Here is a 22,766-nt window from a genome sequence, read left to right as displayed (position 1 = left end):
TAGCAGTTAAGGCTCCGTAACTGGGTATTTTTGCAAAGTTTGAGTGGTCCTTGCTTTCAGATGTTGATCTGCTGCTGTTCACACAAAAATCAAAGCATCGTAAGAAGCCAGCAGAAGTCGAGTTGCTACGCAAGCTGGCTAAACAAACAAGCAAGCAATCTGAACGGAGCTATACCTTTCTTCAATACATGCTCTGAAGTCTGCAATATTAAGGGATGCAATCTGTGCTGAAGTATAAAAGTCTTAAAGGTGTAAGAGAGAAAGTTAATACAATTAAGAAAACACCTTATGTCAAAAGGATCTTCCACTCCCCTAACCTCAGAAGACCCCACACAGAGTCTGATACCAGCTCCATCCAAGCTGCTACCCAAAAGCCACCTCCTTTGCTCACCCCTTGCTACCCCGTGTAGTACCTTTGCTCTTTTTCAGGGAACAGCCATGCTAGGGATATCCCACAAAGCGCCGCATAAGCAAATCTCCCCGGTTCGCCCAGCCGCTGGCCCAGAAGCACACACAGTTCCTTTTCACCTGCCCGTTCAGTGCTGCTATGCTCTTTTGAAGCCCAACCTTTCCACTTCTCTTCTGCAGCCATTTTTACCTGCAAGTTCAAAGAGGAAACAGCAGAAGAAAAAAACCCAAACAAACAGTTGGAAACCAGGAAGAAAGGAGACAAATTGCCTTTGCTTTTTCACTCTCACACTTGCTGTCGGTGTTAAGTCTATCAAAGTCCAGCTTGTGTATCCCCCCAGAACATGGTGCTGCGACCAAAGAAGATGACAGGAGACTTTCTGTTCACCAATTCTCAACAGTTTTGCACAAAATGAGCCAACAATACTTCATACAGCAAAAGGAGAAGTCCCCTTCAAGATGCAAAGAGACTGGGTTTCGCTCAGGCATATCACTCACATGTTTACTGCAAAAATAACATGTAAAATAAAAGCTCTGCAGGGACCAGTACAGCTGCCTGGGAAATAACGTGCCTCTCTCCTCCTCAACCCAAATTGCTCCTCTGTTTATTTTGCTGATGGCGTTAAGAAAGTTGAGTCCAGCTGCAGCCTCTGATATGATGGACTTTTAATGCGTCCCATGGACATTGCAATGCCTTGCTTGTAACATTCTCTCCTCTATACAACCTTTCACTGCTTTTTGCCTAAACATGAGATCCCTGCGCCACACGGACCTGGAGCTGGGAAAAACTATTGATTTTTAGAGCGCAGACATGGAAGCTTCCAACGGAAAGGCTTACAAGTGCTCCCCGGGAGCCCCCCTGATTATACAAGCAGCCATCCGAGATGACTGAAATCGGGCAGATGTGACAACAGTTCATTTCACAATTCAACGTGGGTAACAATCTGCTCCAAAGCTCGCTTACATCACGTGAAATTTCTATTGACTTCATCAAATTGTTGGTTTCTAAGGGGTCAAATCACCTATTTCATTATATACTTCCTATTTTAATGTTTCCTTTCTTCTGAACCCTGTAGAAAGGAAAGAGCCTAAATAGGAATTAAGAGCCCATGACACTACAACTGAATCTCAGAGGATGCAGACACCATTTACGGGATAGTTTGAGAGTCCTAGAAGAAAGAAAAGCAGCACAGGATCAGGTCTTTTTAAAGAGATTTTATTATCTGCATGCTGTCTGTCATGGTCTTTCAGGAAAGGTGTCTGTCTTGCCTTCCCACTCAGAAATTTATTCAAGGCGATTTGTATGTCTCAAGGCTTGCACTATTTAACTGCTGATGTATAAATGCAAGGAAAATTCATCACTCAAGGGCCGATGGTTATCGTAACTCGCACCTCTCTCCCTGGGAGAGCTCACCCCCTCACAACATGTACCCCCAATGCCGTCCGTGGCTTGAGCACACGGGTCTAAGGCATCTCGGTGCGTTTCCATGGAAACATCACATTCCAGCAATATGGGAGCACAAAGTCCGCAGGAATAAACTGTTATTTCTGTACCAACCAGAGAAGGGACATGCCAGATGACGTTTCCCCAGGGAGAGCAGGCGCCTGGGATCAATCCCGGCCCCAGCAGGCCTGCTCCAGTACCAACCTCAACAGGCAGCAGCATTTAAGCTTGCTGAATTGCAGGTGATGCGAGACATGTCTCCATGCTGTCCAGGACTCTCTTACAAAATCCCAAGATTGTTTTATGACCTCAGGAGCTCCAAAGCCCTCATTTGGACACCCCAAATCCATTTCACATCACTCACTAGGCTCTGATCTTCCCAAAACATCCAGACTTACAGACCAATTTGCCCAGAAATAATCTAACACTTAAAGTTTCAATATCTTTATAATTACTTGGCATGTCTACTCACCTCTGGACACAGATTTATTACCTTATTATGGGAGACAGCACTGAAAATAAAATCCCCTTCCCTGCTGTGATAGATTTATTGATTTGTTAACACAGGTTCATATGAAAAGTGAAACAGCTAAAAAGGACCCAGAAACAGTACAACTGTTTAACCTTGTTTCCCAGTAACATAAAAGATGTGACCAATTATGGAGCAACACCATAGTGGCTTCTTGCATGCAACTTTATTGCTGTTACATAACAAATAATTCATGATGCTGAGCACCTAGAATACCTAGAGAAAGTTTTTTAAAGACTTTGCTCTGAAGATGCTCTGATCGGTATACTCGATGTGCATCCCTCAACATAGGTATCTATTTCTTCATAAATACCTAGGAAAAAATGGGCTTTGATTTTCAGACATGCAGCATGAAAAAAGGGCAACACATGATTTAGTAAAGAAAACTTGGGCCAAGAAGTTTTGCCACTAAATCCAAGATGAGGGAATTGAGAGCTAGAAATATATCCCACAAGTTATCTACAGTTTGTGGCAGAAATTTTTTCTCACTTCCAGCGCTCAATTCTCACACAAAGCCCTTTGTTTTCTTGAGAGGTGGTGTATTTTATATAGCGGCTCCCACAATCCTGTTTGGAAAGCAGAAAGTTAATCTTTTGTGGATCTAAAGTTGTACAATACACATGCGCTCCCTACTGCTAGAAGAAGAAATACAGAGATGCTGGCATCGTTTTCATCCTAAACCATGACAAAAGTGATCAAACCACCAACACATTAATCTCAGAGACCCTCAAAAGTCAATGAGACATCTCACCAACTTCAGAGAAGTAGCTGTAGATAATTATTCACATGGGCCTGGCCAAAAAGTCCCTTATGAAGGCACACCAGAGGATGGCACGGCCAAACTGTGGTTAAGCATCAGACAAAACACTGTGACTGCAGAAGCATTTGGGCAGGTGAGTTTTCTTGGGGCCTTGCGCAGGGCTCCAGAGCCACACACGTGCTTACACGCCAGGAGCGCCACGGCCTTCGCTTTTAATCCATAGATATGAAGTACAAATACAGAATGCAATTAATTCAGTCCCACATAAAATCGCATCTTGCCCCAAAAACATGCAAATGCGACACAGACGGCCACCGCAGTAATGCATGCTAAATGTAGAACAGAGATGAGAGACCAAGGGGGGGGGGGGGGGGGGGGGGAGACGACACAGAAATGCTAAAAGCTTAAGTAGTTGCAAAACTGAGCATGTTTGATCCAGTTAATCCAGACGTTTGTAGCAGCAGTGACTGAGAAGCGATGGCATTACACAGAAGGTGAGCAAAGCTGCAAAGAAGGACATGACCAGGAGAAAGAAATCACTAGTGGGAAAAAATGAAGGAAACACCTCTGCTGGGAAAGCTGCGAGGACCAACATCTCCACAGCTGCCGACATTCACCTTTAGCGCAAGTCCTTTGCGTCTGAAATCTCTGGTGCTAGAATACAGGCGGTTTTTTTACAGAAAGTAGCACTTTCGACAACCACTGAGGAGAGGAAACCAGCCCCCGACAGCAGGGCGGACGCCGCTACAGCCCTTCCCTCAGGGAGCGGCCTGAGGAGAGGGTCCCGCCCGCTCGTCCCCCCTCAGCCGACGGAGCTGTACCCCAGCCGTACCCAGCCCCTCTCCCCACCTCCCCCGGCCCGGACCCGACCTGCTACCGGCCCGGCCTCAAATAGGAGCCGCCGCGCTCCCTTCCGCCGCCTCCCGCCCGCCTCTTCCTGCCCTGCGCGCCCTTCCCGCCGCCACTACGCAATCTGCGTACGGCAGGCGGACTGCGCTGGGCGATCCTGTGTGCTGCTACGCGATCGGCGTAGCTGAGGCGCGTGGTTTGCGGAGCGTAGGTGGGAGGCTCGCTGGACTGAGGTGATGGGGAGGACTGGTGGCGGGCCCCGGACTGGCCCTTACCCGGCTCCTTCACAGGGGTGGTGGTCGGTCGTCTCCACCACGAGATGGCTATAGGTGCTCTTTTGTCGCTGCCCACCTTTATTTGCAGTCTTGGGCTTTGTCCACCATGTTGGTGGCTCACTCGGTGTTTAGGCCTAGCTGGGTACCAGCCCTTTTGCTCCCTTTAAAACCCTTCTTCCCCTGTGAGAACTGCTCCCTCTCTGAGGGAGGGTTACAGAGAGAGGTAGAGATGCGCATTTGGTGAAGCTGCTCGCAGGTTGCTGCCCCAAGACTTCTTTGCCACCTCCATGCAGGACAGGTTGGTGTCTCTGAGGGGTTATCCTGAGGAAGATTAAAGCCTCAGAGGTGTTTCGTGCTTTGTGCTGTGTTACCAGGTGGGATTCCCAAAGCCGTATGAACAGAAACTGAAGTGTGTGTGTGTATATATATGCACTCATCAGGCAAATATGAGGGCCATGTATCTGTTGCTTCTGATAGCAGCAGGTTACTGGCACAGTCGGCTCAGGAGGCTTTGATCCACTGTAGTTAATTGGCCTTGCAGAAATCCTAAGGCTTTGGAGTTAGTTCAGCTATCTGAGCATAAGGCTTTTGCATTGCATTTTGGGTGTTTTAAGAAATGCATTTGCCCTGAGAGCAGCCTCAGGCTGGAACCCCAAGTCCAGTGTGTAGTAATTTTTGGAGAAAGACCCTTTTTTTCAGGGAAAGGAGAGCAGTATTTCTGTATGATTGCGTTTCATGAAAGCAAAACTAGTTTTAGTTGCTTGGTAGCTGGGGTAACCAATTTATACTTTAAAATGTGTTATGTGGGACTTATAAATAATTAAAAAAAAAAAATCTGAGTACCAGTTCTGTTTAAAAGCCAATTTTGATTTGGCCAAATATCTTGTCTAGGTTGCTTGTAACTAATATTAGACTCCCTCAGGTTTACTCACACAAGTACTCATGTTACATATAGGTATTTTCAGCATCATCATATAGTTGTTAAATGTGACACTGAAGTTCTGAAGGCAAGTTCCGTTGATCCCAGTTCAGGTGCAGAAGGTATCTACTTTACCTGTGGCTTGGGTAACTGCACAACACAACAGACAAGTTGCAAATGGTTCACAACAAGCAGAGAATCACCTGGACACGAATCTGTGCTCTCAGACCAAGATCTGTAAATTAGTTTCTTGTAGATTTGACAGTTCTGTGTTTGAGGACCTAAAGTTCTTGTTGTACAGAATCTGAGTGTTGTGGAAGTGTGAAATGTGTTCTTTATTCCATGTTTATTTTTGCCTGTTTATGTGATAACGCAGAAGAGCTGTTAAAACTGGACCAAAACATAAGTTGAGTGGAATGACAATTAGGAGTTTTACCAGATGTTGTAGACTTGGGATCTCATTATATAGTTTAACAGTAATCAAAGCCAGCTCAATTATAGATAATTTAAAGTTCTGTAGATAAAGTGAGGCTTCTACATTTAACAGTAATTTAGAACACCTACACGCAAAATTTTTCAGGCACCTGTCTCCCTCTCTTATGTAACTAGTGACTGTGGTGGGCGACAATGGTGCTGTTTGTTGATGAGAAGCCTGAAAAGAGATTGGGATAGGGAAAGCTGGGGCTTTGGGAAGGGCCCTGTGGGCAGAGGGGCAGAGTGGGAGCACAGCATGACAAAAGGATAGCTATATTTTGGAATTAAAATTGGCTTGTGTATATGCATTGTTAAACAAGTCACGTTTGAAGTTTCTGGTCCAGGATTCTCTCTGTACAGACTATAATCCTTAAATACCACTGTTGGGTCTTATCATGCTCTTAATGTCTTGATGGGATTCTGTCTTTGTAAATCATAGTTCTTGGATATTAATGCAGTTTGTAAGGTACAGCTGAATATTACTGCGTGGGCCCATTTCTTATTATGAACCTCTCCCTTTCAGGCTACAATGTGTTACCTCATCACTATGTGAAATTGCGAGCCAGCTAGGTAAGGTAAGCAGGGCAAGGTAATGTGGAGTTGAAACTTCCTTGCCAAAAAGACTGGCATGAATTAAAACTGGATACAAGCAATTCCTTTATGTTTTGGAATAGGAGTACAATTCTGTTGGCCTTTTCTCCATAAACTTAGTTGCTGCTTCAAAGATTTGCATCATCATCGAGCCTTATCTTGTCAGATGAGAATCAACAGCTGTTATAAAGATACTGGGTTCTAGGGCCTAATGACTCCCACCAACATCCATGAACTCTGAATCAGCTGATTGTTAGTGGCTCTCAAAGGCTGAAGAAACATTTCAGTTGAACTGCTGAATGCAGGCTTGGAAAGTGCTGATGCAAAGCAGTGGGGGTGGAAACCTGGACTTCCACAGCTGATAATCTTACTGTATGGATCCACAGGGTTTTTTTCAGAGGGCCAGTCTCTCACTGGTGATCACAGAGCATGCATGCCTCCTTCCCACTGGTGTATACTGCCTTGAGGGAAGCCTTTTTCTGTTGGCCTTTTTTTTGGCACTGTAGAAATTAGTGTAATAAAACTGAACACGCCCTTTTGGAAGGGCAGGGTGATAGGTAACAAATGGATTTTTTCCTGTTCACATTCATTCTCTGATTTCATTTGTTCGCACCCATGTGCTGACAAGCCCACGAGGGCTGGTAAGGCTCCATTGTGAGTGATAGGAAGGACAAAGGACGCTGACTCTAAAAATCTTCATTATGTTTCTTGACTGATGATGACAAACCGATACTGGGTGTGACACATACACCCTTCTAGAGTAGGTGTTTTTTGGTATCTTGCTTGGTCTCTTCCCCTCTTAGGGAAAATTCCCCAAGTTTGTGGGGGGTTTTTTGTTGTTTTTTTTTTAAATTGGGATTAAACTACTACTACTAGAGACTACTTATGTCTCTAGTGTAGTTCATCTTTGTCATCTTATCTGTAGGACAATCTGTTTCTTCCTTGCTATCTGGTCCTTTGAATGAGATCAGTGTTCTGTAGCAATTAGCACATGATTTTCCTTTAACCCTTCCAGCTTACTCTGATGCATTCATGCATGCTACTTTCAAGCCAATATTAATATATTTGTTACAAACCTTTACAGTACCAGTCACCCACAAGTGTTGGTGAAGAGAACTCGACAGGAAAATTGTCTATGAGCTGAAAGACTTGGCAAGAGTTTCTGAAATTATTTTCAGTACAGGTGAATATCTGGTCCAGTCTTTGTATTTGGAATAATAGAGTTCAATAAAATATCTGGGTTTAAAACTACCTGCCTTTTCCCAATTGAAAAGCTTTTTTTCTGCTTGGTTATTAGCAAAGGTTAATACGTATGTGCTCTGCAATCAGCCAGTTGCTGTCCATTTCCCTTGAAGGTTTGTGTTCTTAGGCAGAAAATAGACCCGTTTTTTCCAAGACTCTAGGAGGACAACAGCTCCTTACCTCTTAGTCTAATCTGTTTTATCTGCTGGTGAGACACTATGTATATTTATATACTGAGCAACTGGAGTACATCAGTTTCCATTCTTATCGAACACAAATATTTACCACAGGCCTGATCCAAGGTCTACTGAGATCCATGGTACTCTTAAAAATGTAACTTAACTAAGAGCAAACTTCTAATTTTTTTCCAATTTAATTTTAGTTGGGTTACAGGATATCTTATTAGCAACTAAGTATTTTTTTAAATAAAGAAAAAAACCAATGCATTACTACTTTGCTTTGCTCACTAACTCAGTTGTGCAGACTCCCTAATAAGCTTTCTCAGCTGTAGTTCCTGTCAGTGAGGCAACTGTGAAATGTTTTGACATTAATTGTCAGTGAGGAATGGAAACACAGAAGTCAATGAGCAATTAATGTTATTAAACTTTAATGGACGCATTCCATATAAAAATATCACATGTGGCGTGGCATAGCAATTGACAGATTTCTGTTTAGAAGGAAAATTGTGGGCATCTCCAAGGGCAGTGTCATACTTCATGTAAAGAAGGCAAGAAGAGAGGCGGTGCAAGTAGCCAGATAAAGGAGTTCAGGTGCGAGGAACTATTCCTGTGCTAAATAACATGCGGAATTTGGAGTGTCATGAGCTTTTGAGAGCCTAGCCCTTTGTAAACCACAGACTGAAGATTAGGAGTGTTGATAGTGCCTCTCCCTCTCTAGTTTGGTGTGCATCAACCGATATCCCCTTTTCCCAGTCCCTTTCCCATCCCTGCCAACAACCATGTGGGTAGTGATTGGGATTAAAGTGATAACCTGGGTTAAAACTACTATCTTCCATTGAGACTAGGCACCCAGTCCCTGCTTTAGCAGTCTTATTTCCCCACGTTGTCACAAGAAGTGTACATGTGTTAGGAGAGTGGGAAAACGCAACCACAGCTGGGGATTTTCACAGGACACCATCTCTCAGGTGTTTCAGATAATGTTCTGCAGTGCTAATTAGATGATGACATGAACAAGAACAAAATGACAAAAGCAAACCAACAAAATTATTGTGTGGAAAACCTATAATTTTTATCTCATAAATATCAACATATAAATATTTGACTGTGTTTCCAGTAGTGAAATTTAACAACGCTGTGCATTGCCATTGAGCAGGCTTAGCCACCTGTTGAATTTATTATGTGAATGATTGCTTTCAAAGTCCAGTAACTGACTAGCACGCCTAACATGCAGCTTTGCAGGCACGACCAGTCCATGATCTCTAGGCAGCACACGTTACTTGTTTCAGGCAATAGCAGTGATGTGGGTCTCCTTGTGGCAGGAAGCGAGCGAGTCCCTATTACACCTCCAGTAGAATTTAGGAGTGCAGCAAAGCACAATAGACATGACCAACCCCAAAGCAAGCATGAGACAAATTACCCATTTTATCAGACCTGAGTATATAAACGGGAGGATGATGATAGTGAGAATCACCACAAGAAGCAGGAGCAGCACAAGTCTCTGTATAGCCAGTCTGTTGTCTGCTGGAACGTTTTCGTCTCTGTGTAAAGTGTCTTGGCTGGTCTGAGTCCAGCTATTGCTGTCTAGCCCTATGGCAGAGACATGTACCTCAGGATTAGAATCGGGATTTTCCAGGTGCTCCATGATGTCTTCTTTATTTTGAAGTGTGCGGATGAGTCCTCCTGACACAGAAGTGGCTTTTCTGCACAGGGGGCAGGTGATTATCCAGGTACTCTCCTCTTTCCTGAGGATAAGCTTGAGGCAGACTGCGCAGAAGGCATGCTGGCAGTCCAGGAGCTTTGGTACTCTGTAGATGTTGTACTTATTGAAGCAGACTAGGCAGTCCATATCAATAGATGTTGTGGTTGAACACTGGTGGTTCACTTCAAAACTGTGTACTTCGGGAGAGTTTGAGTTCATTAGCATAATGAGAGGCTTTGAGTTTGGACAGTCTCTTTCTGAAATCGATGGTTTAAAGGCATCAGGACTGCCTCGCTCTGTGCCTGAAGGTCTCTCAATTTCTTTAATACGTTCTTCAGTGAATCCCAGTCTCTTCACATCCGCAGTGTTTTCTGTTAGGGGTCCTGCTCTGCTCATTTCTGCAGCACCTTCTGCAGTGGGTCCAGGACTGTCCTTTTCAGCCTGTGGTACTCCAGGAGCTGTCGATCCATTTTCATGGTTGAGCTTGTCAGTGGATTTCTCCATGGAGATAAACCTCGGTGCAGTTTGTCTTCCCTTAGCTGAAGGTTTTGCTGAGTTTCTGGCTCCTTTTATGTGTTGCTTTATTGCTGTTGTATGCATGATTGATTAGTGACAGTTAGCTTTAAGCGTGTTGTGCTCTTACAATATGATGTTTTTATGAGATGGTGACCTGAGTTAATGATTAACTTCGTGACCAAGACATTTTACAACGGCTGATAATATCACTGAGCAACTTCTGTCCAGAAGCAGACCCTGTGGCATTAGCAGACTGCAGCTTTCTTCACTGTAAGAGCCAGACACTACCATGATGACTAAATTAGTACTTTATTCGTTGAGAGCAATTTCATTGGTCTCTAAACACTGCTTTGCTGGACAGTGACAGATTCAGAGGTATTTATTGAATCTTAACATTGGTGTACTGAATGCAGTGCTTTGATTAGAGAGAGTGTAAGTATCACTAATTTTGAGTGCTCTGGGTAGGAAGTCTGCTCTTGCTTTAGCAATACTTGCTACCCTAGAGCTGTTACCCTACAGCACAAAGCGAGGAATGAGATTGAGATTATTAATGTTGAGTGTTGAATGTCCAATTATTACCAACTCTTTTATCCTAGGAGCATCCCTGTTGGTTTCAGTCATCAGAGGGCTTCAGGTGTGAACTGAAGCATGACTTAGGGTCACATAGGTTCTCACAGAGCCCATGGGAGAGATCTAGAAATTAAAAGCAAGGTTAGTGTCTTGGTGGGACCATCTTCTTTTTTGTGGCATTCACAGGACAACCTCATGCACTCAGGAATGCCCTTCTGTTAGGTGGTTTTGTGAATATTCGCCTCGTCTGAAAAAAATGGCTGAACAAAATCCCTCAGTCTCTTATTTCTTTCTACCTTTTTATTTGAGGGGTAAAATAGAGATGGTTTCTCAGTAAGAATCCTGTGGAAGGAAGGAAAGTAGAAAAGGAAGGATCACTAATCCCAGAAAACTGGACTAGGTCAGCATTACTGGCAGAAGACAGAGAGTACCAAGTCAGTAGCCTCAAGTGCACCTGAATGCTCAAGCTGTCTGTGCTACCGTGTACCAGCCTGTCCCTCCAACAGAGGCGCAGCAGAAAGAAATGAAACAACTGCAATTTAGGAGGGCAAGGAGTTCAGGAAGACTCTAATCTCGTGAACTTGCTGATGGGTGGGATGAAGCAAGAAGAGCTTGTTCTTTGCTGAGAAATAGTAGAAGGCTTGTTGTAAGGAAACTTTGTAAACGTGTCTAGGCATTCCTGCTGTATATCTGCTGATGTGGCATACAGCAGTGTTTGATGGACTTTTGGGTGACCCCAGATTTCAGGAGCTTGAAGATCTTTCAGTTGCAGAAGTGGGACTCACAGTTGAAGTGCAAGAACGTCTGGAAGTGGGCTGGTGAACTGCAAGGCTCATTTATGTTTAACAATAGGAGAATTTTCTATTGGATTTTACATACCTCTTTATTAGTAAGTTAACGCTGTTAAAAAGAAAAGATCTGGGAAAACAGAAGACAGAGCTGCCATTTTTACAATGCTTTAGAATTTTCAAATTTAGTCTGTCAGTTCCCATGCCCAAAATGGAAATGTCTTAAAATTTACAGATTCTTACTCATTAGAACTGTATGAAACTGGCTTGCGGGTGTTGGGAAGCTGGAAGAGACACCAACAGGGGCAACTACACTCCTAACTTAAGTATTTCAGTTAAAAACTAGATGAGATGAATCCATGCCTCCATGTCTGTTTGCTCTGTCTTCTAGCAAGGGGTGGGAGTGACTTTTGCCTGCCTGTCTATGCTAGAAACTTGGAGCTGGTGGAGAGCCGTGGTTGTTTTGCTACAGATGCACATCAGCAGCGAGGACGACTCGCTCGAGGGAAGGGGAAGCAGAGCACGTCATGGGTTGGAGAGGTCCTTGTGCTTCCCCAGGGCTGTGGTTTACTGCCACGAGGATCAGGGACCCCAGGAGAGGAAGCGTGACCTGGTGTGGGGGCTCAGGAGGCCGCAAGCGTGCAATTCCTGAGCTGTGTTTTCAGCACTGCAGGTCAGGCAGTGTGTGCTCTCTTTGCCCAGTTTTTGTCGGTCATATCGGGCTAAAAACGTCTGTCCATTGTTGTCCTCCATTGATGAAATTTTCCACCAGGTGTCAAAGGATCTCTCCTAATTTTGACTCAGTTCTGTCCTTGGTGTCACGAGTGATGTTCGCTGGCTTGCATGCAGGTTGTATGTAACTGAATTGCCTATAGCCCTTTAATGCTACTGAGGCTAATGACTGTTTCATTAATCATTTGCAGTCAGTTTATATACTCATCCTGTTTTCCTGCTTTTAGTATGTTTGCATAAGAAAATGAGTTTCTACGGAACGCTTCTTACGTACTTGTTTATGCCAGGAAACGGATATAAAAGAGCAGTCATGTCATTTCAGGGTAAAATCCTCGCTTGCTGTAGGGCTTTGAGCACAATAATATTCAAAACCTCCAAGAAGATACTGTTGATAGTCCCCTGAGCTTCTTCCTGTGCTCAAGCTGTGTTTCAGATTGCTGTCACTCTGGACACAAGGAACTTAAAAAAAAAAAACAAAAACAAACACGACTTAAAAATTGTTTTGATGCGAAGCCTCTTACTGTATCCCCTGTTACCCAGCGTATGTATGAGCGAAGCAGAGAGCTGCCATGAGCAGGCAGACGCCTTCAGATTTACACCCTGTTGTCCCGTGGAATGAGGAATTTTTTTACCCTGAGGTCGAAAAGGAGGTTGGTTGTGGTGGTGAATAAAGCTCCAGCGGGTCCTGCTCGGAAGCAGCCTTATAGCTGGTACCAAAAAATGCCGATTTGCCCTGATAAACGGGACCTGAAACACCTTGCAGGAGCATCCTGCCTGGCGATTTTTATCTTGTCCTTAGTCTGCGATGTGCTTCTGTGGCACATCTGTAATATCGATGCCGAGGGAGTCGATTCACTCGTTATCTCGGTGTCTGTTCCCAAATTTGGAGTGTTTTCTTAGCGTTCATCACAAAGCCGTTTGGATGCGCCTTCTGAACAGAGCGAGCTAGGAATCAGACGTGAACTCGACTGACGCGCGGCAGTTCTGGCAGCGCCAGGCCGGTTCTGTCGCGACGCCTGCAGAGCGAAGCAGGGCAAGGAAAACCGGAGTCAAGGGACAGGACAGATGCGTTGACGGGGGCAGCCCAGGAGGGCGTTACTGGTGGATGCCACTTCTTTAACTGGTCGCTGTGGGAAGAGTGGGAGAGCGGGGCAGAGCGGGGGACAGCAGGAAACCTTTCCCAAGAGCCCAACTCGGGACGAGCCACCCTCTTCTCGCTGTGCCCCCTTCTCCAGCCCCTCTCCGCGGCTCAGAGCGGTTCCCCTCGGTGCCCGAGGAAGCAGGACGCGACGGTTCAGCCTCTGACACTTAATTACGTTTAATTAATTGTCGCCGTTTCAGCTCTCCTCCTGACCCGTCGCCGCTGCCAGCCACGTTCCCGTGGTGCCACCTCGCGGGTAGTCCCATTTTCTCCCCTCCTCCTCGATCTCCTTTTCGGTTCGGTTCGGTTCGGGGCGCCGATGCGGTACCGGACCGGCGCCGGCCGAGGTCACTCCGGCCGGTGGACGACGGGAGCGGGCTCCCGCGCCCACCCGTGGGAGGTCACGGCGGGAAGTGCGGTGGGGTGCTGGGGGGAGGCTGCCGCCGTGCCCCTGAGGAAAAGCTCCTGGACGGAGCCGCGCAATTAACAGTAGAAGCTAATGAGGCGTCGAATCCGGCAGTGTCGGTGACGGTGCTGCCCTCTGCGCCCTCCCCAGCCTTTTCCCCGCGGGTCACCCTTCTCCCAGCTGCTCCTGACACTTGCCTGTACCCTCCTTCCCTTCGCACTCCCGCTGCCTTTGATCCCTAAAGCCCTCCGCTTCCCCCAGCCTCAGTTTCCCTCCCGCCGCCTTCCTCCTCTTCCTCCTCCTCTTCCTGGAGGAATCCGCCTGGGGGGGGGGGAGTAGAGCGGCGGCGCTCTGGCCGCCCGTGCGCCGGTCTCGATGGTGGCGCGGTCACGTGAGGGGCGGCCGGCGGCGCAGGCGCAGTGGGCGGCCGGCGGGGATGTCCCGCAAGCAGGCGGGCAAGGCCCGGCCCGCCGCCGGAGCCAGGAAGGCACGGCGACCCCGGCAGCCCCCCGCCGGACCGGCTCCGAGCCGCGGCTCGGACGGCGGGGGTCTCGCCAGGCAGCTCCGGGCCCTCGGCCTCAAACTGCGGGAGGTGCCGGGCGATGGGTGAGCGCCGCGACGGGTCTCCCCGATATCCCTGGGGCTCCTGTCCCCGGGAGCTGAGGGCTTTCCCCTCGCGGTTGAGTGGGGCCAGTGCTCTGCAGAGATGAGGGCTTCCCCGCTGTACCCCACAGGCATCGGGTGTTCCTCTTTGTGGTTGTGCGGTGCTGTGGCCCTGGGGCTGATGGCTCCCTTGGCCTGTCACCTGCTGGTCTGAGGGCTCTGCTAGTCCTAGGCCCGATCCCCAGGGGGGCTGAGGGTTCCAGTGGCCTGCTGAGCGGAGCATAGGAAGGTCCATAAGTATTGGGCAAAAGGGGCATTAGATGTGTCTGCTGGGAAGATGCGTAGTAGATCATTGGATTGTCCTTTGCTGCATTTTTCTTAGCGTCAGTTTAAGACAGTTTGGCCCAGCCCTTGATTTACCCTGTTGGAGTTGATGACATCTTTGCTCAAAACCTTCTGTTCTTACCAGCAATTCTTCTAATAGCAGCAGGCGTTCAAAGCACAGGGAATAGGTGCTACTTCACATTCATATCCTCGTTGAACTTCCTGGGCAGAAAGAGCAAAGCTCTTTTTCTTTCCTATTAACATAGTATTCTTTCTGCTGCTATGCCAGGGTCATTGATTTAATGGTGTATCTGTTAGGGGCCTTTCAGACACACTAACTTGCAGTTTCTCTTTCGGCAGCAATTGTTTGTTTCGGGCCCTTGGTGACCAGCTTGAGGGGCACTCGCGGAACCACCTCAGACATCGCCAGGAAACGGTGGATTACATGATAAAGCAGCGGGAGGATTTTGAGCCTTTTGTGGAGGATGATGTGCCCTTTGAGAAACACGGTATGGTCTCCATAGGATGCTAATGGAAGGGGTTGTTGTGTAATGTGATTACATCTTGTTTGAGCACCTTCTTACTAAACAGTTTCTCATCCCAGAACTACTTTAGGGTTCCTCTCTAGTTTTTAGAAACAGTGAGTTTACATTTCTCTCTGTTACGTTTCTGTAGAAAGGTGAGCTATTAAACTTGTATTACATTTGTCTTGGAAATTGTTTAAATTTAGGAGAGACTTGGAGAAGGAAAGAGAGGCAAAAAAAGGCAAGAAGTAAAAATCTGATGTTTTCAAAAGGAACTTGCAAAAATTGTCTAGCTCTCTGTGAATACTGGTGGGTGTTGAGTGGCTTCTTTCTTTGGGTTTCTTTTTCTCGTTGACACTTGATATTTCATAGTGGTAACCCAGGGGAAGATCCAAAGCAGTGACGAATACAGCCTTTGTTCTGACAGCTTAGAAGATGTGCCAAGTACCATGCAGGTGACGCATGAAAGCGGTTTGGTCATTTAGTACATGGCACTCTTCCTTCCGAGCTAACACAGAGCTGGTGGCCTTGCATAATCTAAGGGTGTACTGCATTTTTTAGAGGTTTCTGTGGTCATTTAAGACACATTAACTTCTGTTGCTGCCAAATTCATGCTGCAGCAGTTACTGTTTCACAGCTGGGATTTCCTTTCCAGAATTTCGTGGGCTTGTGTTGAAATTTTATTACTCGCTATCCCTCCAGTGCTTTTGGAAGTGTCAGAAACTAGGTTTCCAACTCTTCTGAATGTTTTTTCCTTTAGTTACCAATTTGGCAAAGCCTGGTACCTTTGCTGGCAACGATGCTATTGTGGCCTTTGCAAGGAACAATCAAATGAATGTGGTTATTCATCAGCTTAATGCTCCACTGTGGCAGGTGAGAAACAAAACTTCTATATTTTGGCCTAATTTTTAGCTGATGAATACAAATAGTGTTGAAACTTCCTGATCTAATAAAAGAGAGCAGCCAGTAGCCGTAGTTAGCTGGGCATGGTGTAAAGCTGTGCTCGCTTTTTTGGCCTTGAAGGAAAACACTCTAGATTTCAGCTAGGAGGAGAGGGAATGAAAGAAAACAATGAATGCATGAAAGATAAGTATGTGGAGACAGAGCAGCATGTTTTAGTTTGGTTTTAAGCTACTAGCTTCATTGATAAGTTTCTCTCTCCTGAAGATCAGACTACATATGAGTTGACTTTTCTGAGAGGAATTTGAGCCAGCCTTAAGGAAACCCGTACAATAAGGTTCAGGCAGGAATATAGAAGTGAAGGTATAGCAGGGCAGTCCCTGTGGTGTGTTGGAATGAAGCTCCAGCAATTCTGCATGGGATTTGTGATGAGAAGGTTTCTGATAGTTGGATAAATGAGGTTCTGGACTGGGCAGAAGAGGGAAGAAGTTTTAAAGCCTTAAGGTGGTATTTAATCAGCTTCTGGAAAGGACTGCATGGTATGGTTTCCTCTGACAGTGGGGCACTGGAACAAGTAGTCCATCAGGTCCTTCCTACTCTCTTTTTTGTTATTCACGCTGGCAGGGGTCCACGTGCGATCTCTGCCTGTTCATTGAGCAAGTGAGAACCTGCATTCAAGTCAGGCCCCAATTTACAGACAGAACCAATGAAGTATATAGATTAAACAGGGCAATAAAGATAAAAGACCAGATGAAGGCTGTCAGTGGTGTCTTAAATACATTTGAAAAAGTGTCAGGTGGATTCCTGAACCCAAACAAGTTTAAACTCTTACTTATATGGCAGCCATGGGTGGTAAGCTAACTGAAATACTCAACTGCTTGACCTGCGGGAGTGTACAGAGGTAGTGACCTTGCAGGAGAGTTCATGGGGGTGCTGTTTATGTTTTGTTACTGTTTTGAACTAGGTGCTCACCTCAGTGTACTTAACTCTTACCGATACTTTGTATATTCTCTTGAAAACCTTAAACTTTTTTTTCCCCATTCATTGACCTTTCCAGGGTTGTAAATACAGAGTTTGTGATGAGGTTCTGTTTTGCCTGAGCATAGTCTTGTTGGTGAGAGGTTGTCTTAGGCTCTTGAGAATGGCGTAAGTAGAGCTGTTAATAGTTGTAACATAAGGAGTCTCCTACCCGCACAGAGGATACATCAGGACATCAAAGTATGTAGGGCCTCACAACATGGTGATAATGTTAGCAAGTTGGTAGACTCGAATAACCCAGGACACCCTTTTTTCTTAATTTTCTATACTTGGACATACTTCCCCCCCCCCCCCCCCCGCTTTGGAGCCCCAGCAAAATTTTAGAAAGTGTAGATTCCAAAGAGAGCATTTTCAGAGAGGCAGATGAGCAAGATGCTTAAAGCAGATGGTGTGAATATCTCCTTTGGTCCCAGCTCTGAAGCAGATGGTGAGTTACCCTTTAATTTTAAGAGAACCACTTGTATCCAGTACAGCTAAGCTGGAAAAATGTGAGCAGAAGTGTTCAGGACCTCCAGCTGTTTCTCAAGCTCTGGCCTAATCCAAAGCTCTTTGGAGGTGGGCATCTCTGCATGGACTTTTTAGGGCTTTAAACACCCTTTACCTTTTTTGATAGTGACTGTAAATGTAGAGCTTCAAGTTAGCTCAGATGTATAGGTTATTTTATTGGCTTTTTGGATAACTTCTTACCTTTTTTCACTGTTTTTGCCTTTTTTTATCTGCAGCTATCTTTTACTTACAGTTCCAGTGTATTGCGGAAAAAGCATGCAAAAAGAGGCTTCACTACTGAGAGCTAAATTGGCTAATTTTCAGAATAATCTTTCAAGAGATTTGGGAGTGCTTAGATACCTATTTAGGCTCTGGCAGAGGAGAAATGTTGAAAATCAATCTTGCTGAGTTCCAACATGTTGAATAACTTAATAGGATAAAAGGCAGGAGTGAGGTATAACCAAGTGTTGAGTTGGAACTTAAGGTGAGCAAGTGTAAAATAGATGAATGAAGGATATCTGTTGTGAAATCTGAAGTCCTTAGTGCAACATAAACCGCAGATGTAGCTGAAAGGTGACTTGGTGTATATTCTGCAAGTTGGAATAAGTTGATTCAAAGACGCAAAAGGATTGGGAAATTCTGGAGCCCTAAAGCAAGCATTTCGTGTCGTTTGCTTACTGACATCTTGTCCAGGAAAGCTGTCAGATCTTTGAACTCTGGCTTGACAGGTAAGCAAAGGACATCTGCAAATGCAGTGTAATTGTCTACATTCCTTGCAAGAGTTGGAATGCTGTGTAGCTTTTAGCTAATAGTTTGAGACACTGATGATTGGGGTAGGAATTACTCTTGCATCAGTACAGATAATACTCAGAGCAGGAATTTTCTATGGAAACTGCTGTACTTGGTGCTGACAAGCAAAGGAACATTCGGTTGTTAACAGTGCTCCTGAATGGAGTTAATACATTTTCATGGTTTGGCTTTATTTCTATTAGTCTTTCTTTCAAAAACAAAACATAGCCACTTTGAATGCTAACTGTTAAAACAGCGTCTTGTCCCAGCTGCAGAACAAAACTTACTCTTGGGTGACTGTTTCCACTGTGGTCATAACTTGAATGGACTTTTTTCCTCATGTTTGAGGGGGGAAAAAGCCATTGTACACTGAATGGGAGCTGTCACTGAAATCGGGTCTGGAAAGATGATCAGAAAACTAATAGCTCCTGTGGAAAGTTTAGAATATAGTTGTGAGCTTTCCAGTGAAATATTTTCATACCATATTTTCTTTGTTATGTAACTGATGCAATGTTGTGTACCTGGTTTTCAAACATTATCCTTGAGACAGAAGCTCTGTTGTTACTCTAGGCACATCTGGATTATTAGGTCAACACTTCCTGTTTAAAGATGCTTCGGTAGCTACGTACTTTGCTTCTGATCACAGTGTTTATAATTGCTTCAAAAAAATAATACTTTGAAAAATACAATGCTGAATTTGATTCCAAATCCTCATTTGCAATTTATTTGTTTCATTTAGATTCAGGGCACAGACAAAAACAATGTGAGAGAACTTCATATTGCATATCGTTATGGAGAGCACTACGACAGCGTGAGGAGAATCAATGACGATTCCGAAGCTCCAGCGTATCTTCAGATGGAGGTTGGTTATGACAGGATGACCCGAGTCAGCTGTGGGTGATAAATAAAACAGATGAATGTTACCAGTTGATTTCCTTTCTCATTTGCATTGAGATTGAGAAAAGAGTTTGGTCCCTGTGTCATGCTGGGGATTGAAGAGCATCTAAGGTCATTGTAACTAGTGCTGCCTGCTCTCTTGAGACAGTGTTTAAATTACTGGGCTGAAAATCAATCCCAAATCTGATGCTGTGATGTGGGCTGTAGATGTCTTGAAGCAACCCCATCTAAATTACATACTCATGCACCTCGAATGCAAAAACAAAGGGAAGGAAGGAAAGAGCTGTAAATGCGACAGCTGGATACTGTAGTCCTCTTCATATCTCACTTTTTTGTGTTAAGGAGTAAGCTGTGCTATCCTCGAGCTTCTCTGCACATAACTGTATAATGTGTAGTATTGTAATAAAATTAATATTCCATTTAAAAAGCTAAGGATTGTTTATTGGTATGCATGATCTTGTAGTATGTGAGAACTTGCTCTCTAGTGTATGAGTCATGGGAAACGGTGTCAGTGGTGGTGGAAGTTACACAATTTCCAAGATGCTTTGACACAAGATACTTCTGAGAAAAGTGTGCCATAATAATTAAATTTATTATGATGTCAGATTTTTTCTACTGCATCTGATGAGATTGCTGCATGCTTGTGTGATCTGCTGGGCTTTGCTTTTCTTGCAGATGCTTTGCAAAAATGATTCAAACAAGGAGGAGGAAGTGAAGCCACAGAAGGGTGACTCTGAAGATGAGATTGAAGTTGAAATGGAAGATGCTATACAAAAAGTGTGTAATGCAACTGGATGTTCAGTAAGTATTGAGTAGCCTTTTTGTGCTTAATGTCCAAACCTTCTTGATACACGAAAGTAGCCTTGGGGAAAAATGCAAAAAAATACCCATCGTGGACAATTTCAATGTCACAGCCATAAATAAGGATGCATTTAATCCTAGACTTGACCCTTAAATGCCCATGAAATATGTACTGTGTGTGGACAGCTAATAATTTTGGAAGGTTTGTCTTGTGTTCTCTCAGAAAATTCACTTTGAAACAAATTCTGTAGGATTTGAAATCCTTTGAGGATGTTGGTAGTTAAACATCCCAAATGACTAGATAATCTGTGAATCTTAGCCGTTGTCACTGGATAGCCTGTGTGGTTCCTGCAGATTGCTGCTTGCACTGTGCAAATGCATAGAATAGAAAGGGCCAAGAGTGAAACAGTTACGCTGAAACAGCATATTCCTTTTTCCTGATATCTTCAGGATTTTAAGATTTTCTCCCTCACCTTTTTCAGAAATGGAATACAGGCTAATTGAAAGGTCATAAAAGCAGACAGCATCCCCCTCTCAGTGGTTCAGATGGTTGTTAAATGAATGTATGTCAGTGATTTGAACTCTCTGCAGTGTTTTCTTTCTCCTCTTGTGGACAGGACATTGACTTAGTAAGCCAGATTCTCGAAGTGGAAGACTACAATATAGAATCTGCAATATTTGCCATCTTTCAAGTGAACGAAGTGGAAAGAATCAGTAAGTACACGGAGTTTGTCCCCTGGTGCTTCAGAATAACACTGTCTGACATTGATGTTCACTGTAAACAGCAGTTCAACAGGGACAGTAGCAGTTGAAGCTTACTGTTGGCTGTGCTGCCACCTCAGCCTTCCTGTGGTCAGGAAGGTTATTAGTGAGGGCGGATTCAATCCAGCTTCCAAAAAAACCCCACTGTTCCAGAAATTCTGGAAGAAGGAATTGGCAGACGGTGAGACAGCTTCTGGGTAGAGTGTGTCTGAGAAAAACCTCTGTTGTTGGTAGGTGCTGAGGAGCAGTGTGATCCCCAGAGCAAAGATCAGAAATCGTGTAGCAGAACTCTGCAGGAAGAAAATGGAAGTGGTTCAAGAATCTTTGGAAATCGGAGCTTGCATCAAGGTGAAATAGAAAACAACAAAGGACAGGCTAGATCCGATGAAGAGAATCGAGCTAGCAGAAACTCCAAGGTACGTGAAGGGTGGTTTGGCAGTGATTTGCACGCCCTTTAACGATTAGGGGAATGCGTAGGATTGCTTAATCTGCAACTGTCTTCTCCTCTGAATTAAAAAGAGCTTCTGCTTACTGGATTTTGTTGCTGCTATAGCTGTGACTTCCCTGATACGAACATTTAATAGCGACAGGTGGCACTCCTCCCAAAATGACACAAAATAAGGTCCCGATAAGTAGTTTGGAATAAACATTCTCTGGCAGCTGCTTTGATATCTGCTTGTCTCCTTTCCAGTGTGTTATTTTTCCCCAACTGAGCAGAAAATGTGTGTTTTTAACTTTGTGTTTTTATCCTTTCCTTTCAGGTATCTAAAAAACAAAAGAAGGAACAGCAGCGGCTAGAGAAGAAGAAGCGGCAGGAAGAAAGGCACCGACAAAAGCTCTTGGCCAACAAGAGTAACTGTGGAGATAGCAGCAGGAGAGAGACGGACTCAAACAACCAGGTCACCTTGGTGAAGGCCATGGCAGCTCTAAACATATGACTGAATGTGTTCTGAGTGCTCTGGTGAGAAAAGCAAATAAAACTGATGAAGACAAAACTTCCTTTAAGCAAATTTCCAGGCACCTGTTGTTACCTTCAAATCCGTTTCTGCGGAGATCTCTAAGCACGCATGAATTTCCTGTTTCTTTGGCTGCGGGGCGAACAATTGTTCAGTAATTCTGCATCAGCCTGTGTGTGAGAAGAGTTGTTTGAACTTAACAAAAAGTAGAGACTTGTTTTTATAATTTTGGAATTAGATGAAGGTGAGAACCTTTTCTTCACACAGCAGTGTCAGATTTCCTTTGACATCTCTTGATGTGCTTAGATTATTTATTTTTTTTTTATAGTGACTTTTTACTTGGTTATGCTTGGAGGAGCTTTATTTTTACCTTGCTGTCAGGGAAAGCTTAACAATTCTCAACTCAGGAACATGGTGGGGGTTTTTTTTCCTATTTAAATTTAAATAAAGTAAGGGAACAGATTCCCAGAATCCTTTCCAAAGCGAAGTGTGTCAGCCAACACTGTATCAAACATGACATTCCTCTTTCTTTTCCCATGCAAGAATGCAGTGATCAGTTTTAATCTAACTAGAACTGCTTGTGTTGCACTAGGCTGTTTCAGAAGTGATTAATACATGAAGGGAGAATGGGATTGCTGCGTACATGCTTGTTGAGACCTGTAGAGACAAAGAAAAAGTAATACCAGTGGGCTCATGAGACAGCAGAGCCGATTCATCTGATCTGGTGAAGTCTAATTGAGGTTGTAAAATGCAACACGAGCAGGCATGAGATTTCTGTTGACTGTTGTTACTTGGACATCTGGAATCTCGTCTCCTTTGCCATACTCTGGAGCTTTTGGGCTGCTCCAGAGCTTTAGTCCAAGCCAGGAACTTGGCGGTTGTTAGTCTCCAAATGAAATTAATGCAGCCAAAGGATCAAGACTCCTGGGAACAAGGTTCCAAGTAGCAGTGATCACTGGGAACTCTGCCTACTTCACTCTTCATAAATCAAGCTTTTTCCAGGGTAGGATTTTTTCATCTTAAATTCCTCTTTGGTAAGGTCACCAAGTACTGTAGAAAGTACAGCTTGAATCCTGTGATGCTTTCCACTATAGGATTGTGAATTTGGACTGAAGTGTAAGGACTGTGGGACTTGGCCCTCGATTTATGGCTTGCAGTGTTTCA

General features: G+C 44.6%; 3 protein-coding genes across 5 annotated transcripts in view; 1 reads left to right on the top strand and 2 right to left on the bottom strand.

Moving 5' to 3' along the window:
* Positions 1–4,109, bottom strand: part of TMCO4 (transmembrane and coiled-coil domains 4) — a 42,262-nt gene extending 38,153 nt beyond the window's left edge. Inside the window, exons 1-2 of one of the 3 annotated variants that reach the window (XM_052792649.1) lie at positions 4,012–4,109; positions 414–598 (exon numbers count right to left, since the gene is read on the bottom strand). In XM_052792649.1, coding sequence (XP_052648609.1) covers positions 414–592 — 179 coding nt within the window. In that variant the 5' untranslated portion in view covers positions 593–598; positions 4,012–4,109. The other 2 variants (XM_052792652.1, XM_052792651.1) reach the window with 2 other exon arrangements.
* Positions 4,110–8,952: 4,843 nt separating this feature from the next.
* On the bottom strand, positions 8,953–11,045 carry RNF186 (ring finger protein 186). The gene has a single exon (XM_052791366.1). It carries the CDS (start codon positions 9,967–9,969, stop codon positions 8,953–8,955), a length of 1,017 nt encoding a protein of 338 aa, XP_052647326.1. The 5' UTR covers positions 9,970–11,045.
* Positions 11,046–13,930: 2,885 nt separating this feature from the next.
* OTUD3 (OTU deubiquitinase 3) lies at positions 13,931–21,656 on the top strand. The gene is made up of 8 exons (XM_052792487.1): positions 13,931–14,128; positions 14,810–14,958; positions 15,734–15,846; positions 18,926–19,048; positions 19,759–19,884; positions 20,502–20,598; positions 20,881–21,062; positions 21,408–21,656. Exons 1-8 carry the CDS (start codon positions 13,959–13,961, stop codon positions 21,582–21,584), a joined length of 1,137 nt encoding a protein of 378 aa, XP_052648447.1. The 5' UTR covers positions 13,931–13,958; the 3' UTR covers positions 21,585–21,656.
* The last annotated feature ends 1,110 nt before the right edge of the window (positions 21,657–22,766 follow it).

This window comes from Harpia harpyja, chromosome 7 (genome assembly GCF_026419915.1).
Source record: "Harpia harpyja isolate bHarHar1 chromosome 7, bHarHar1 primary haplotype, whole genome shotgun sequence".
NCBI classification, from domain to species: domain Eukaryota; kingdom Metazoa; phylum Chordata; class Aves; order Accipitriformes; family Accipitridae; genus Harpia; species Harpia harpyja.
Note: the sequence above shows the minus strand (reverse complement) of the source record. Positions and strands in the feature narration are given on the sequence as shown.